Source organism: Phascolarctos cinereus, unplaced genomic scaffold (assembly GCF_003287225.1).
Source record: "Phascolarctos cinereus isolate Bilbo 61053 unplaced genomic scaffold, phaCin_HiC Scaffold_726;HRSCAF=1367, whole genome shotgun sequence".
Taxonomy (NCBI): Eukaryota; Metazoa; Chordata; class Mammalia; order Diprotodontia; family Phascolarctidae; genus Phascolarctos; species Phascolarctos cinereus.
In genome coordinates, this window is record NW_027556098.1 from 406603636 (window position 1) to 406615728 (window position 12093).

General features: G+C 49.2%; 1 protein-coding gene across 1 annotated transcript in view; it reads right to left on the reverse strand.

The window, feature by feature from the left end:
* WDR62 (WD repeat domain 62) overlaps positions 1–12093 on the reverse strand; it is a 35140-nt gene that overhangs the window by 8221 nt on the left and 14826 nt on the right. Inside the window, 7 exon segments of the mRNA XM_020976928.2 lie at positions 195–328; positions 772–894; positions 2816–2879; positions 3004–3115; positions 3985–4060; positions 4306–4427; positions 4661–4728. Coding sequence (XP_020832587.1) covers positions 195–328; positions 772–894; positions 2816–2879; positions 3004–3115; positions 3985–4060; positions 4306–4427; positions 4661–4728 — 699 coding nt within the window.

The following is a 12093-nucleotide window of genomic DNA, read 5'->3' on the forward strand; positions in this document are numbered from 1 at the left end:
TACAGCCCCTGAGCCATGTCATTTCATGGCAGTGAAATCCCAGGTGTTGACCTAGAGGGCATCAGGGGCCAGCCGGGCTAACATCTCCCTTTTACAGATGAGGAGCCCAAGGCGCAGGGAGGGGAAGCCCAAGGGAGTGAGCACTAGAGGCCAAGTGTTTGGCCCTTGTCCTCCCTGGGCAAGCAGGGACCTGCCTGTTTCAAAGCTGTCTTTAGTGGGGGTCTTCAGCAGCAACTCTTGCTCACACTCCTCTTCCAGCTCATCATCCGTCTGTTCTCCAGGGCTCAGGGAGCAAGTTCCACCGGGCACAGACACGTAAGTCTCCCGCCTGAACTCAAAGGGCAGAGGAGGGGACAGCTCTAGGACCTTCCCTGAGGCCGCCCCACCATGGCCAGGCAAACCCAGAAAACTGGCTGCCCCTGACCTTGAGCAGGACACGACTGACTCTCTGCAGCTCAGCTCTGGCCCAGAAAATCTCCGTCTGAGATCCCTTTCCCCTGCCATGGCCTCTGGCTGAAGGACAGAAAGGACATGGAGGAAGGGAAAGGCTAGGTTTGCCCAAGGTACTGCTTGTCTCACAGCTACTGTCTCACAAGCTGCTTCCCAATGGAAGAAGGAGCGATGAGCCCCTTTCTAGCCCTCAGACCCTGGACCACCACTTTCAGGGTCACTGTGAGCCTCTTGGGAGGTAACTGGAGTGCTCTGTGCCACTATACAGACAGAGGCTCTCAACCTCGTGAGACAGAGGCAGCCAGAGCAGCAGCCACCTACCTCAGCTGGCTGCACCACTTTCTCTCTTTCATTTTCTTCTCCTGATCAATGTGATCGATTTCCATCAAGTGCTGTTTCATGCAGTTGGTGATCTCTGGGCCCAGCTTCCAGATAAATACACAACTGGAGGAAAGGGAAAGACCAGGCAAGACGTGAGCAGACTGGTAAAGGGGGAGAGAGGAGGAAGAAGAGGAGGAAAAGGACCGAAGAATGGACTGAACACTCACTATGCACAAAGGGCTATTCTAAGCACTCAGTATACAAACAGACTGCTGAGAAGAGTCCTTGCTCCCCAAGAGCTCCCATTTGAAGGTGGGGAGGGTGACATCATCTACGAGGGTTCAGCTCTGAGTCAGATGGAAGCACCTTATGGTCCTCAGACAAAGGAAAGAGAAAGGGGTGGGGTGAGGGGAGAGCTCAGGACATTTAAAGACCAAGAAGCAGGATGGCCCAGTGGAAAGAGCTCTGGACGAGAGGGATCCAGGTTCGAATCCCGCTTCTGATGCTGTGTGACCATCTAAACCCTGTCACACCTCAGCTGCCTCATCTGAAGGAGGGAGGCCGCCATGGGATCCTACATATAAAGGCCTCTGTGAGCCTCGACAGCTGAGCTGAGCTCCAGGTATGTGTCCCCCTAGGTGGCCTTCCAGGCTCTGTGGTAGTGGCCTGTTTGCTAAGTATACCGCCAGTGCCATCCTCCAAGGTACAGACAAAAATTCTGAGACAGGCCACTTGAGGCTTCCTCCCTCCAGGCTGACTGCTGCCTTTCAGGACTTATCTTTGGGTTCACTCGTTCAGCCAAGTTGGGTCTTAACTGCCCTGTCCTCTAACCCTTATATGGGACCTCATCCCCCGAGAGAGCACAAGAGACTTTGCCAAATGCTTTGCCAAAATCCAGGAGTGCAAGGTCAACAGTGTGCCCTTCATCTACCAAGCTGATGACGTGCCAAAAGAGGACACAATGGTAGACTGGCCTAAGCTGCTGGCTCTTGGTGATCGCTGCTTTCCTTTCTAAATGCTTACAAATCATCCCTTTAGTAATATATTCTAGAAATCAAAGTCAAATTCAATCTCATCCTCTCTCCCATCCTTTGAATTTTTAGGTTTTTTTTTTCTCCCAGTTGAGAAGTCTAAACTTTAATTCCCTGAGAATATTCTAAGGAAGTTCAGCAGCCTCATGTCAGAGGGCAGCTCCATCGTAGGACCATGACACTGAAAAATTTGACAAAAACTCACGAGCACCATTGGGACAGCTAGGTTGTGCCATAGTGCATAAAGAACTGGGCCTGGAGTCAGGAAGATGCATCTTCCAGAGTTCAAATCTGGTTTCAGATACTTCCTAGCTGTGTGACCCTGGGCAAGTCACTTTACCCTGTTTGCCTCAGTTTCCTCATGTGTAAAATGACCTGGAGAAGGAAATGGCAAACCCCTCAGTATCTCTGCCAAGAAAACCCCAAATGGGGTCACAAAGAGTCAGATATGATTGAAAAATGACTGAACAACAACAAGAAGAAAAGATGTAAATCCCTGAGAATGAGCGAAGGCACATCCATACTATGCAGGGTAAAAGTAGACAGCCCTGCAGCAGCCACGAGCTTTGGCACTTTGGTGCCTGAGCTACAGAGCACAGAGGGACACCCTAGGAACAGCTGCACAGGTCCAAGTACTCCCCAGCTAGGACGCATCCACCAGGCCCGGGTGTTCTGTCCACATGGCTACTGTGTGAGAGCTACCTGGAGAATATCCCCACTGGTCACAGGAGCCTTTGCTATGGCACACATATCTGTGCTGGCTCCATGTACGCTGCCCATGGCGCCCCCGTGGGCCCCACAGCACCTCAGAGTTTTCACAGATATATCCACGCTGGTCAACCAGTCAACTGTCATGAGGTTCAAATGAAACTATGGACATTGAAATTGGTTTAAACAAACTTTAAATTATAAAATACTATTTTCATTTCTCTACTGCCTCTTCACCTCACATCCCCCGCCCACACAACCCCAATGGTTCAGAAATGTGTCCTGTCTCAAGATTACTTCCTTACCTGTCTCCAGATACAGTGATCAGGTGGCGACAGTCATAAGTAAACTTCATGCCTGTGACAATTTCTGCAATCAAATCAGAGAAGAGTCTCTCACAACCACCTCTGTGGGAAAGCAGCCAAAGAGGTGTGGATCCTGAGGAGAGGCCCTGCCTGGGACCTGGGCCCAGACAAGAAGTGGGTGGACCTACCTGAATGCCCAAACATCTTGGCAATGCACTCTCCAGAATAGAAGTCAATCACCGAGATGCTCTTGTCAGAGCAACTGGTGGCTAGGAAGGTGCCTGAAGGGTCTACCTGCACCTGCCCAAGGGGAAAGGGGGAAACAACATCATCAACCTGACTGCAAATTCTACTCTTCCTTGGCATGGGAAGCACCTCCCCTTGGGCCTTCAGCCCCTCCTCCTGGAGAAGGTCAGCATGCCTGTCTCGTCCCTACTCCCCAGCGGTCCTTCTGCACAGTTCCAGGAGGCAGCTCCTATGAACTTTTCTGCCCCAACGGGAGGGGAGATTGCCCCTCTAACCCCCCGACCCCTTCTAGAGTCACCTGGCCCATAGCAGGGCCTCACAGCAAATCTCCAAAGGGCTAGCACGTGACTATGGGAAAGGCCACTTCTTAAAAAATGCAAACATTCTTGTTAATTATGAACATTTCAGTATACAAAAATAGAGAAAGAAGATTATTTTTGAAACCATGAGCTTTGGTTCCACGCAGTTTGAGTTTTTGAAAGCATCTCTTCAATTTGAGAGGCATACAACATCACGGCTAGAAAGCTGGCCTGGGAGCGAGGAAGCCCTGGGTTCAAGACTAGCTTCCGCCCGTACAGGCGGGGCCCCTGCATAGATCACATCACATCACATCACCTCCCAATGCCCCAGACAACTCTCCAAGACTACTGACTGCAGGGTCGGTGCTGGCCTGCTCTCTCTGGATTAAACTGGACTTGGTATTCACCAAACTGCCCCGTCTCTTGCCCCTTCTGAACCTTTTGTTTTTTCACTCTATTCTTCATGGTTTATTCATGCTGCTTTCTGGTGTTTCTTTCACTGCCCAGTCTCTTCCTCCCTCCTGGGGCCTGTCTCCAGTGCGCGGAGCCCTCAGTAAATCAACGCCCAGCCTCGAAAGGCCTCGGACTTGACAGACACACTGCTCCCCCCGCCTGTCCTCTCACCTTCAGCAAGGAGCCATCATCCCCCTGAGAGCCTTTGTAGCATTTCTTCTGTTTGCCATTGACCGTATCGTAGACTCTGGGGAGAACACCAGGCACCCTCAGGGTCTCCGAAGCCCACCTGACCCCAGCCCGGGCTGCCAGCTCCCTCCACTCACCCTCAGCCCTGCCCCTTGCAGAGGCTCAGAGGGGAGCAGGAAGGAGGGCCGACTCGGACCTCACTGGGCCCCAGTCAGTGCGGACCAAGGGAAGGGCCACAAGGCTTCAGCCAGGGTCAGGGATGAGCTAGGAACCGAGATCAGGCCAAGGGCAAAGCCAGCTCACCTCACATTCCTGTCCTGACAGGCCACAGCCACATACTTCTGGGTGATATCAATGTCCATGTCATACAGGGTGGTCTTCTCCGCCACATGATGCGTACGTACAAAATGAAGGCTATCAGACACCTAGGGCCACAAGCGGTTTTCAGAGACCAGGAAAACCCACCTCCCACTCCCTACCTTTGGGCACCATCTTGGTTTTTAAAAAAGAACAGAGAAATTGGCTGAAACCAAGTATCACTCTGTCCCTAAGGGTGAAGGTAGCCTGCCCATAAAGCATTCCACAATCCCCTACCTTCAGTCCCACCCCCCACCCGACTCCAGTCCCTGGGAGGAACAAGAATAGCCAGCCCTCTGACCTTTTGGGCACTGCGGAAGTAGATGCTTTTGTCAGCTCCACAGCTGATCATCTGGATGTCTCTGTTCCCTACAGGAGGGTAGAAAGGTTGGGCCCCTGACCACAGCTTGGCCCAGCCTGGCTTGAGGAAGGCCTGACTTTCTACAGTTGCCACTTTGGAGGGGCTCTGTGGAAACTCCCAGCCCTCCCATGGGTCGGTCACCTTCAGCACTCACTGGGACCCCTCACATCCTCTCATCTCTAGATCCATCTTTTCCTCCAAATCCCACCTCACTGGGATCCCACTTGTGCCTATAACTCCAACCACCTTCCAGACTGCAGCTATGGTCTGGCCTGGGCAGCAGGTGAGACAGTGAGCCTATCACCTCCCTTGTTCTTGGCACAGGCCTCTCTTAATGCAGCCACCACACCCTATTGGGCTTACAGTCCCCTGAAATTCCCAGATCATTTTCCCCCATGAACTATGCTTCCTCATCCCAAGGCTCAGGGCGCAGAAGGCAGTTTATTTTTCAGATCAAATGGTAGTTCCACATCTCACCACTGAAGGTTATCTTATTAGAGTCTGGTGATCACACAAGTCTGTCAAGGTCTTCACACAGTAAGCACTTAATAGACTGATTTTAGATCCTGACTATAACTTTAGCTACCCCTCTAAACTTGATGTCATCTGCCAGTCTAATAAACATGTTTTCATTGATGTCTTCATTCAAGTCATAAACAAACATGACAAATGGCAAAGGCTAAGGTCAGATTTCTGGGCACTCAACTAGAAACTTTCCTTCACTGTGATACTGTTCCTTGGGTCCAATCAGCTAACCAGTTGTACATCACCTAATTATGCTACCACAGAGCCCAAACCTCTCTGCCTTGTCCACAAAGACTTCGTGAGAGACACCGATAAAAGCTTTCCTGCATTCTAGGCATGCTATCTAGCGTTTCCCCATTGAGGAACTTTACAGAAGAAGGTCCAGCCTGATTTGGCTTTGGTGGAGCCAGGCTGGCTCTTAGTGATCCCTGCTTCTCTTTGGAACCACTTATAAACCTTTACTTTAATAATACAAGTCTACAGGTTCGCCAGGAATCAAAGCCACAGTCACTGGCTTACAGCCTGGAGAGTCTACTTTCTTCTCTTTATTGAAAACTGGAAGATTTGTCCATCCCTAGTCTTAAAGATCCTTCCCTATGCTCTGGAATTCTCCAAAAATGACTGAGGCTGAGCAGTTATAACCACCACTGCCTTCAGCAGCCTAGGACGATGTCATTGGTCTGGACCTGGTGACCTGAGTTCATGAGGGCAGCAAGGTGCTCTTCCCACCTTCTTAAAACTTACATGGAACTTCAACTCACTGGGCCCTGCTTTGGAGCTTGTCACTTGGAAGGTCATTCTTAGAAAACAGAAGAGGGTTATTCTGTATTCCATTACCGTTACCATCGTCCCACTCCCTTGGAGTTCTTCCTTCATATTCTTCTTGCCCCCAGCACACCTTAAAATGCCTTTCTCGTTGCCCTTACCATTTGCAAGCCTTGGTATCCCTGGCACAGTTTTTACACGCTTAGATCACCCTTTCGTACTCATCCTCCATTACCTTCCTTTGCTTCTATCGTCTATGTTAAAACAAAACAAAAACCTAATTGGTCAAAGTACGGTCCTAGAGAAGAGTTAAAATGTACCGCCCTCTCTTCACTGCAGAGTTAGGGGAGTAGGGGTATGGAATACTGTGCCCACTGTCAGATACGGAGCACGGTATTGGTTAGTATTGTTGAACTTTTTTCCTCTTTCTTTTTGAAACATTGCTACACGAGAAAGATTGCCAAGGGTCAGGAGCAAGATATATTCAGAAATAAATATAATAATAAAAAAAGATGTGATGTGAAAACAAATGGCACCAATAAAAATAACGCATAATTTTTCAAGTGAGTTCCCTGTGCGTAAATATCAGTCTCTTTAAACAGCTCCTTCTACTTTTCCCCAGTCTGCACATGTCACTTTGTTCAATTTCCCATCACAAGTACTATGATGTAGTAATTTCCCCCCAAAGTTCCCATCACTTCTACTTCAACAACCAAGTTCCTCCATGTTTGTAGCCCAAGAATTCTACAGGGTTAGATTTGGAACTGAAAGGGCCTTTTGAAGCTATCAGGTCCAAATCCCTTCATTTAACAAATGAGAAAACTGAGGCACAGAGAGATTAAGTGACTTACCCAGAGTCCCACAGCTAGTATCTAAGGTAGGATTTGAACTTAGATCTTCCTCAGTTGAAGTCCAAAACCATATCTACTACACCACAGAATTACAGAATTTGAGAGTTGGAAGGACCCGAGGAGTCATCTAGCCCAGCCTACATGGCCTATTCAAAATGATTAATATTTACATTAAAGGGTTTTACTCATATTAGCTCATTTGAGGCTCACCACAACTGCTATCTCCATTTTACAAGAAAGGAAACAAGGGCACCTAGGGGGCACAGCAGATAGAGCTCTGGCCTTGGAGTCAGGAAGACCTGAATTCAAATCCAACTTCAGACACTTGACACTCACTAGCTATGTGACCCTGGGCAAGTCACTTAACCCCGATTGACTCACCCCAAAAGGAAAAAGATTAAAAAAAAAGAAGAGGAAAAAAAAGAGGAAACAGAGGCAAATAGAAGTGAAGCTACTTGCCCAGGATCACACAGCTCGTAAGTATCTGAGGCAGGATTCACATTCAGATCAGTCCAGTGCCCTAACCACTGCTCCAAGTACTCTCTGAAAACCTGGAATGTGCATCAGACAATGCTTGGCTTTCCTCTCCCGTGTCACATATCTGAAGATAGAATGGCTCCTTCCTCCAACAGTTCCCAGCATTTTTACTTTGGGGACCAGTCCATCCATATTGGTCAGACTTAGATCCAGAACAAGTCCTTGGTACGTATTCCACTTTTTGTCGAATGAATCGTCATCAAGGAAAGTCAAGAAGCAATCACCTGTTACTGTTCGGGGGGAATTACTTTGGAGTGCAGGGGCAGGTGCTTATGTGTGATGCAAAATGTCGGCTGCGCCCAGATAACACACATCAGTAAACCCCATCAGTGGGAGGCCCTGTGTCTGCCTCCTGCTTCCAGGCCTGGCTTGTCATCTCCTCCTCAAATTCCTCCTCTCTGACCTTCCTCTGACTTCCCCTCCCCCAAATTATTTTGGCCAAGCTTCCCCCTTCAGAATTTCTTCACACAAGTGTATCTTCTCCAATCCGGTGCTCGTACAAACATGCTGTAAGACAGTTTGGTTTAACTGTGTGCAGAGAATATACTTTGTGGCCAGGCTGGTCTGGATGTTTGTTGAGAGGTGTCCATTTTGTCAAAACAAATTATGTCCAAAAAGCTCCTGCGCTGTTCTGTTTCATCTGGTCTGCCTATTAAATCTATTCTGTCCTTGAAAACTCAGTTAGCTGTGGTCAGGTTGGTCTGGTCGGGCGTCCCCACCCAAGTCCCAAGTCTTGGGAAGGTCTGCTGAGCCACACGCACTGCCTGGTGTTCTGGCCTCCCACTCACTGGTTACTGTCTTGTGCTTCCTCTGCTTCTGGAGAGACCTCAAAGGCCATGAGTCTGATTGCCAGCTCCTTCTTCGGTACCGTCTCCTCTCTAAGACTCTCCTCCTCACCCTATGGTAGTGGCAGCTATTTGGGTGGGCAGATATGGACGCTTTTTTTCCCTTATTCTTCCTTTTGCATTTAAAGTTCTCAACCAAGTTCACAAAACTCCAGACAGAATAAATTTTAAGATCTCTCCTAAGTGCGCTCCACCTTGATCAGGAAGCCTTTATATTTAGTGAGGCAATCAGGGTTAAGTGACTTGCCTAGGGCCACACAGCTAGTAAGTGTCATGTGTCTGAGGCCAGATTTGAACTCAGTTCCTCCTGACTTCAAGGCCAGAGCTCTATCTACCGCACCACCTAGCTGCCCCTAAGCAGCCTTTAACAGACTTTAAATTCCAAAGCCTGTGCCCTCATGCCATCTTCTCAAACTAACAGTTAACTAACCAAATATGCTTCTCCTTAGGAACTCCTTGCATATAGTAGGTACTTAATAATCACTGGATTGAAGTGAATTCCTACCGTCAACTAGCAGCTGTGATGAAAACACCTCCCATGTGCCCCCAAAGTCTTCGATTTCTTGTCCTATACTTTAGCAGTCCCTGGCGATATTTCCTAGGTGGCACTCTCTGGAAATAGACCACCATCAGTGAGTATCGGCCAATACGCTGAATAAGGCTCAGGAGTTTCTCTGAAACATACCAAGACCTGCCTTACTCATCTCATGACTTGTCAGCAAAGAGTCCTCTGTACAGGCATCAACCACTAGCCCCTGAATCTCCTTCCTTGAGCATTACTCAATGACCCCTGTGCGCTGGCCTCTCCTGGAAGCACAAGCTTCTGCAGAGGGTCCAGCTTGGCCCACTCAGGCAAGGGTGCCATGGCACAACAGAGTGGCTAACTCCAGCCGGAAGGTTCTCTGCTCAGCTCACTGTGGGGTCACCATAGCATTTATCACTAGCTTTCTGTGCAAATGTCCACTTCAGAAGACACCATGCACTATTCTTCTCTAGGAAACATTTCTTTCTGGACCCTGGATATTAATAACAATAACAGCTAGCATTTATGTTGCACCTACTATGTGCGAGGCACCAGGCTAAGCACTTTACAAATATCATCTCATTTGATCCCTCACAACAACTGTGGGAGGTAGGAGCTATTGTGATCCCCATTTTACAGCTGAGGAAACTGAGGTAAACAGGAGTTAAGGGACTTGCCTAGGATCACACAGCTACCTAGTGGTTTATTTGAGGGCCTAGTGGGAAAAGCATTGCCTTTAAAAATAACTGGGAATTGAATCTTGACTCCTGACTACCAGTATGACCTTCAGCAAGTTGCCCTGAGAGTCTGCTTCCTCCTCTGTAAAGTGATAGGCCAGCACTCTGGTATCTCAATGGACCCTTTCAGCTCTGTGCTCCCATTCCAGTGAACCCTGTACCAATTACCAAGCTTTAAACATTCAGTGCTCCTTCTCTGGGCTGTTCCTCCATCCTCTACTCTCTTGGCACAACCTAGGATCCTCCAGGGCTTCTGAAGAGTGTTTTCCATGGTTGCTTTGTCTCTGAAGGCCTTCCTCCTGCCTCTCTCATCATCATCAGCAGCCATCTCCCACCCTCAGAACTGTGGTTATTCACCAAAGCTCCTTCCAAAGATCTCTTCTCTCATCAGTTCCCATGAAGTCAATGATCATCTCTATGCGGATGATAACCAGGCTTCATTTCTCTCCTTATCCAGGCTGACCTTTCCTCAACTTCTCCTGACTCCTCCTTCCCTGACTCCTCACTGTCAATCAAATGTTGAGCTTTCCCACAGCCTCTCTCCCATCTGTCCCCCTCCCTGTCCTCACTCACAGGGCCCCAAACCTAGCTCAGATCCTCATCACTCCTCTCCTCAATAGCTTCCTCCTCATTTTCCCACTTCCAGCATCTCCCTTCTCCAATCCACCCACCACACAAGAGCCAAAATCATCTTCCTAAGACAAAGACCTGAACGGCTCACTGCCATACGCAATTTTTAGGGACTTGCTAATGAGAAGAGGATAAAATGTAAACTCCTCAGACCGGCATTTAATACTAACTTAAACATTCATTATTTAAAAAATCATAATAGCTTTGCTATTATTTCAAATCCTCCAAGACTTGCTTTTGGCCTGCCTTCCAGACCTTCTCTGTCTTACTCCCCTTCCCAAAGCGTATGTCCTAGCCAAAGGGAGCTATCAGGCAGTCCCCCAACTTGACATTCCATCTTGTGTCTCCATGCTTTGGCCCAGGCCCAGGACGCCTGGAATGCACTCCTCCTTCCTCATTTCCACCTTAGATTTCTTCACTTCCCTCAAGGTTTAACTCAGGAGCCACCCACTACATGAAGCCCTTTCACCATGTGTTTGTATTCTCTCCCTCCTCCCCACATTTCCTTCTGTTTTCTTAGTTGTGTGTACACAGGGCACCCTAGCCCCAGGGAGGTTGGAATCTCCCTGAGGCAGGGACTGTCTGCTCTTATCTTGGTATCCCTAGGATCTGGCGAGCACAGCGCGAGGCCAACAGAGGAGATCAGTACTGGATCTGTGATGTCACTGGATGAGGGAATTTCCCAGGGGAGGAAACTTCTCCTAAGAATGCAGAGTAGCCCACCCTGTGCACTTTATTTGGTCTTACAGAGTTGCCTAGAGCATAACAGTTAAAACTCCAGGCCTGCAAAATGCCTGAGTGCAAGCCAGACACATCTTAACTGGGAAAGGTTGAACAAAACCAATAAAAATACAGCACAACACAGTCGCTGCCGCGTTTCTATTTACACTTGACTCCACAGGTCTGACACACAGCCAGGATGTGTCAGAGGCCTGGTCGGTGTTCCTGGCTCCAAGGCTGGTATTCTAGCCACTAGGCCTCACTGCCTGCAGAGTGGGCATGTAATATCTGTGAGCTGAATTTCTGATACCCTGGAGAGGAGAGATGTTCCTTCAGCCCTGCTGCCTGCTCACACTGACTCCCTGAAGAGGTCCTGCCTCTTCTCCAGACATGACACGAGCTTGCTCAGCTGCCTCTGATTGCTAACTGGAAGAATCTTGCCAGGCCCTAATGCAACAACATGAGGTGTTCAGCTGTCCTCTTACAGAGAGTCTCAAGTGAAAATGGAAGCACCTTCTTTCCTCTGCCTATGATGATAGATAATACTTCTCCAGCCCTAAAACATTCTGTACCTGTTGCTGGGATCTTCACTGAGATCTCCCCAGGGCCTCCTAAAAACCTCCTAACCTCACTGTAATCTCCATCTCTGCCTGTCACATGCCCCCTCCCCACCCCGAGCTGCCAGTCATCTTTACCCCCCAAATCTTGAGGTCATGGCCCCCATCAGCTGCCAGAGCTTCCATCCTCTGCTCCATATCACGTTGCAAGAAGGACCCACTCTCCCACACAATCAGTCCTTGTTGTAAACAAGCCACTTGCCAGGCACCTCCCCATCTTTCCTGACCGACCGCCACATGCCCACCACCCACCAGCATTCCTCTCTGCCTCCCCTCACCCTCATCAGTCACCTTCAGTCCTGTCATCTCTGCCACCCTTCCTGACCACCCAGAGGTCTCCCTGTGACCCCACCCCTCCCCTATCATCTTCAGGCCAGAATGAGACCAAGACCACAGGGCAGAAGCAGATGAGCCTTGGGCTTTGGGGCCCAGAGGGAAGAACCAGGAACGGGAGGAGGCTGCAAAGAAACAATTCGAGCTTTGATTCAGGAACAGAATTAGAGCTGCCCAAAGGTGGAATGGGCAGCCTTGGGAACCAGGGCGGGGTGGGGCGAGGGAGTCTCTCTGGAGCTCGTCAGGCAAAGGCCTACAGCCCCTTCTCGACTCTTTGTGGAACACGTGGC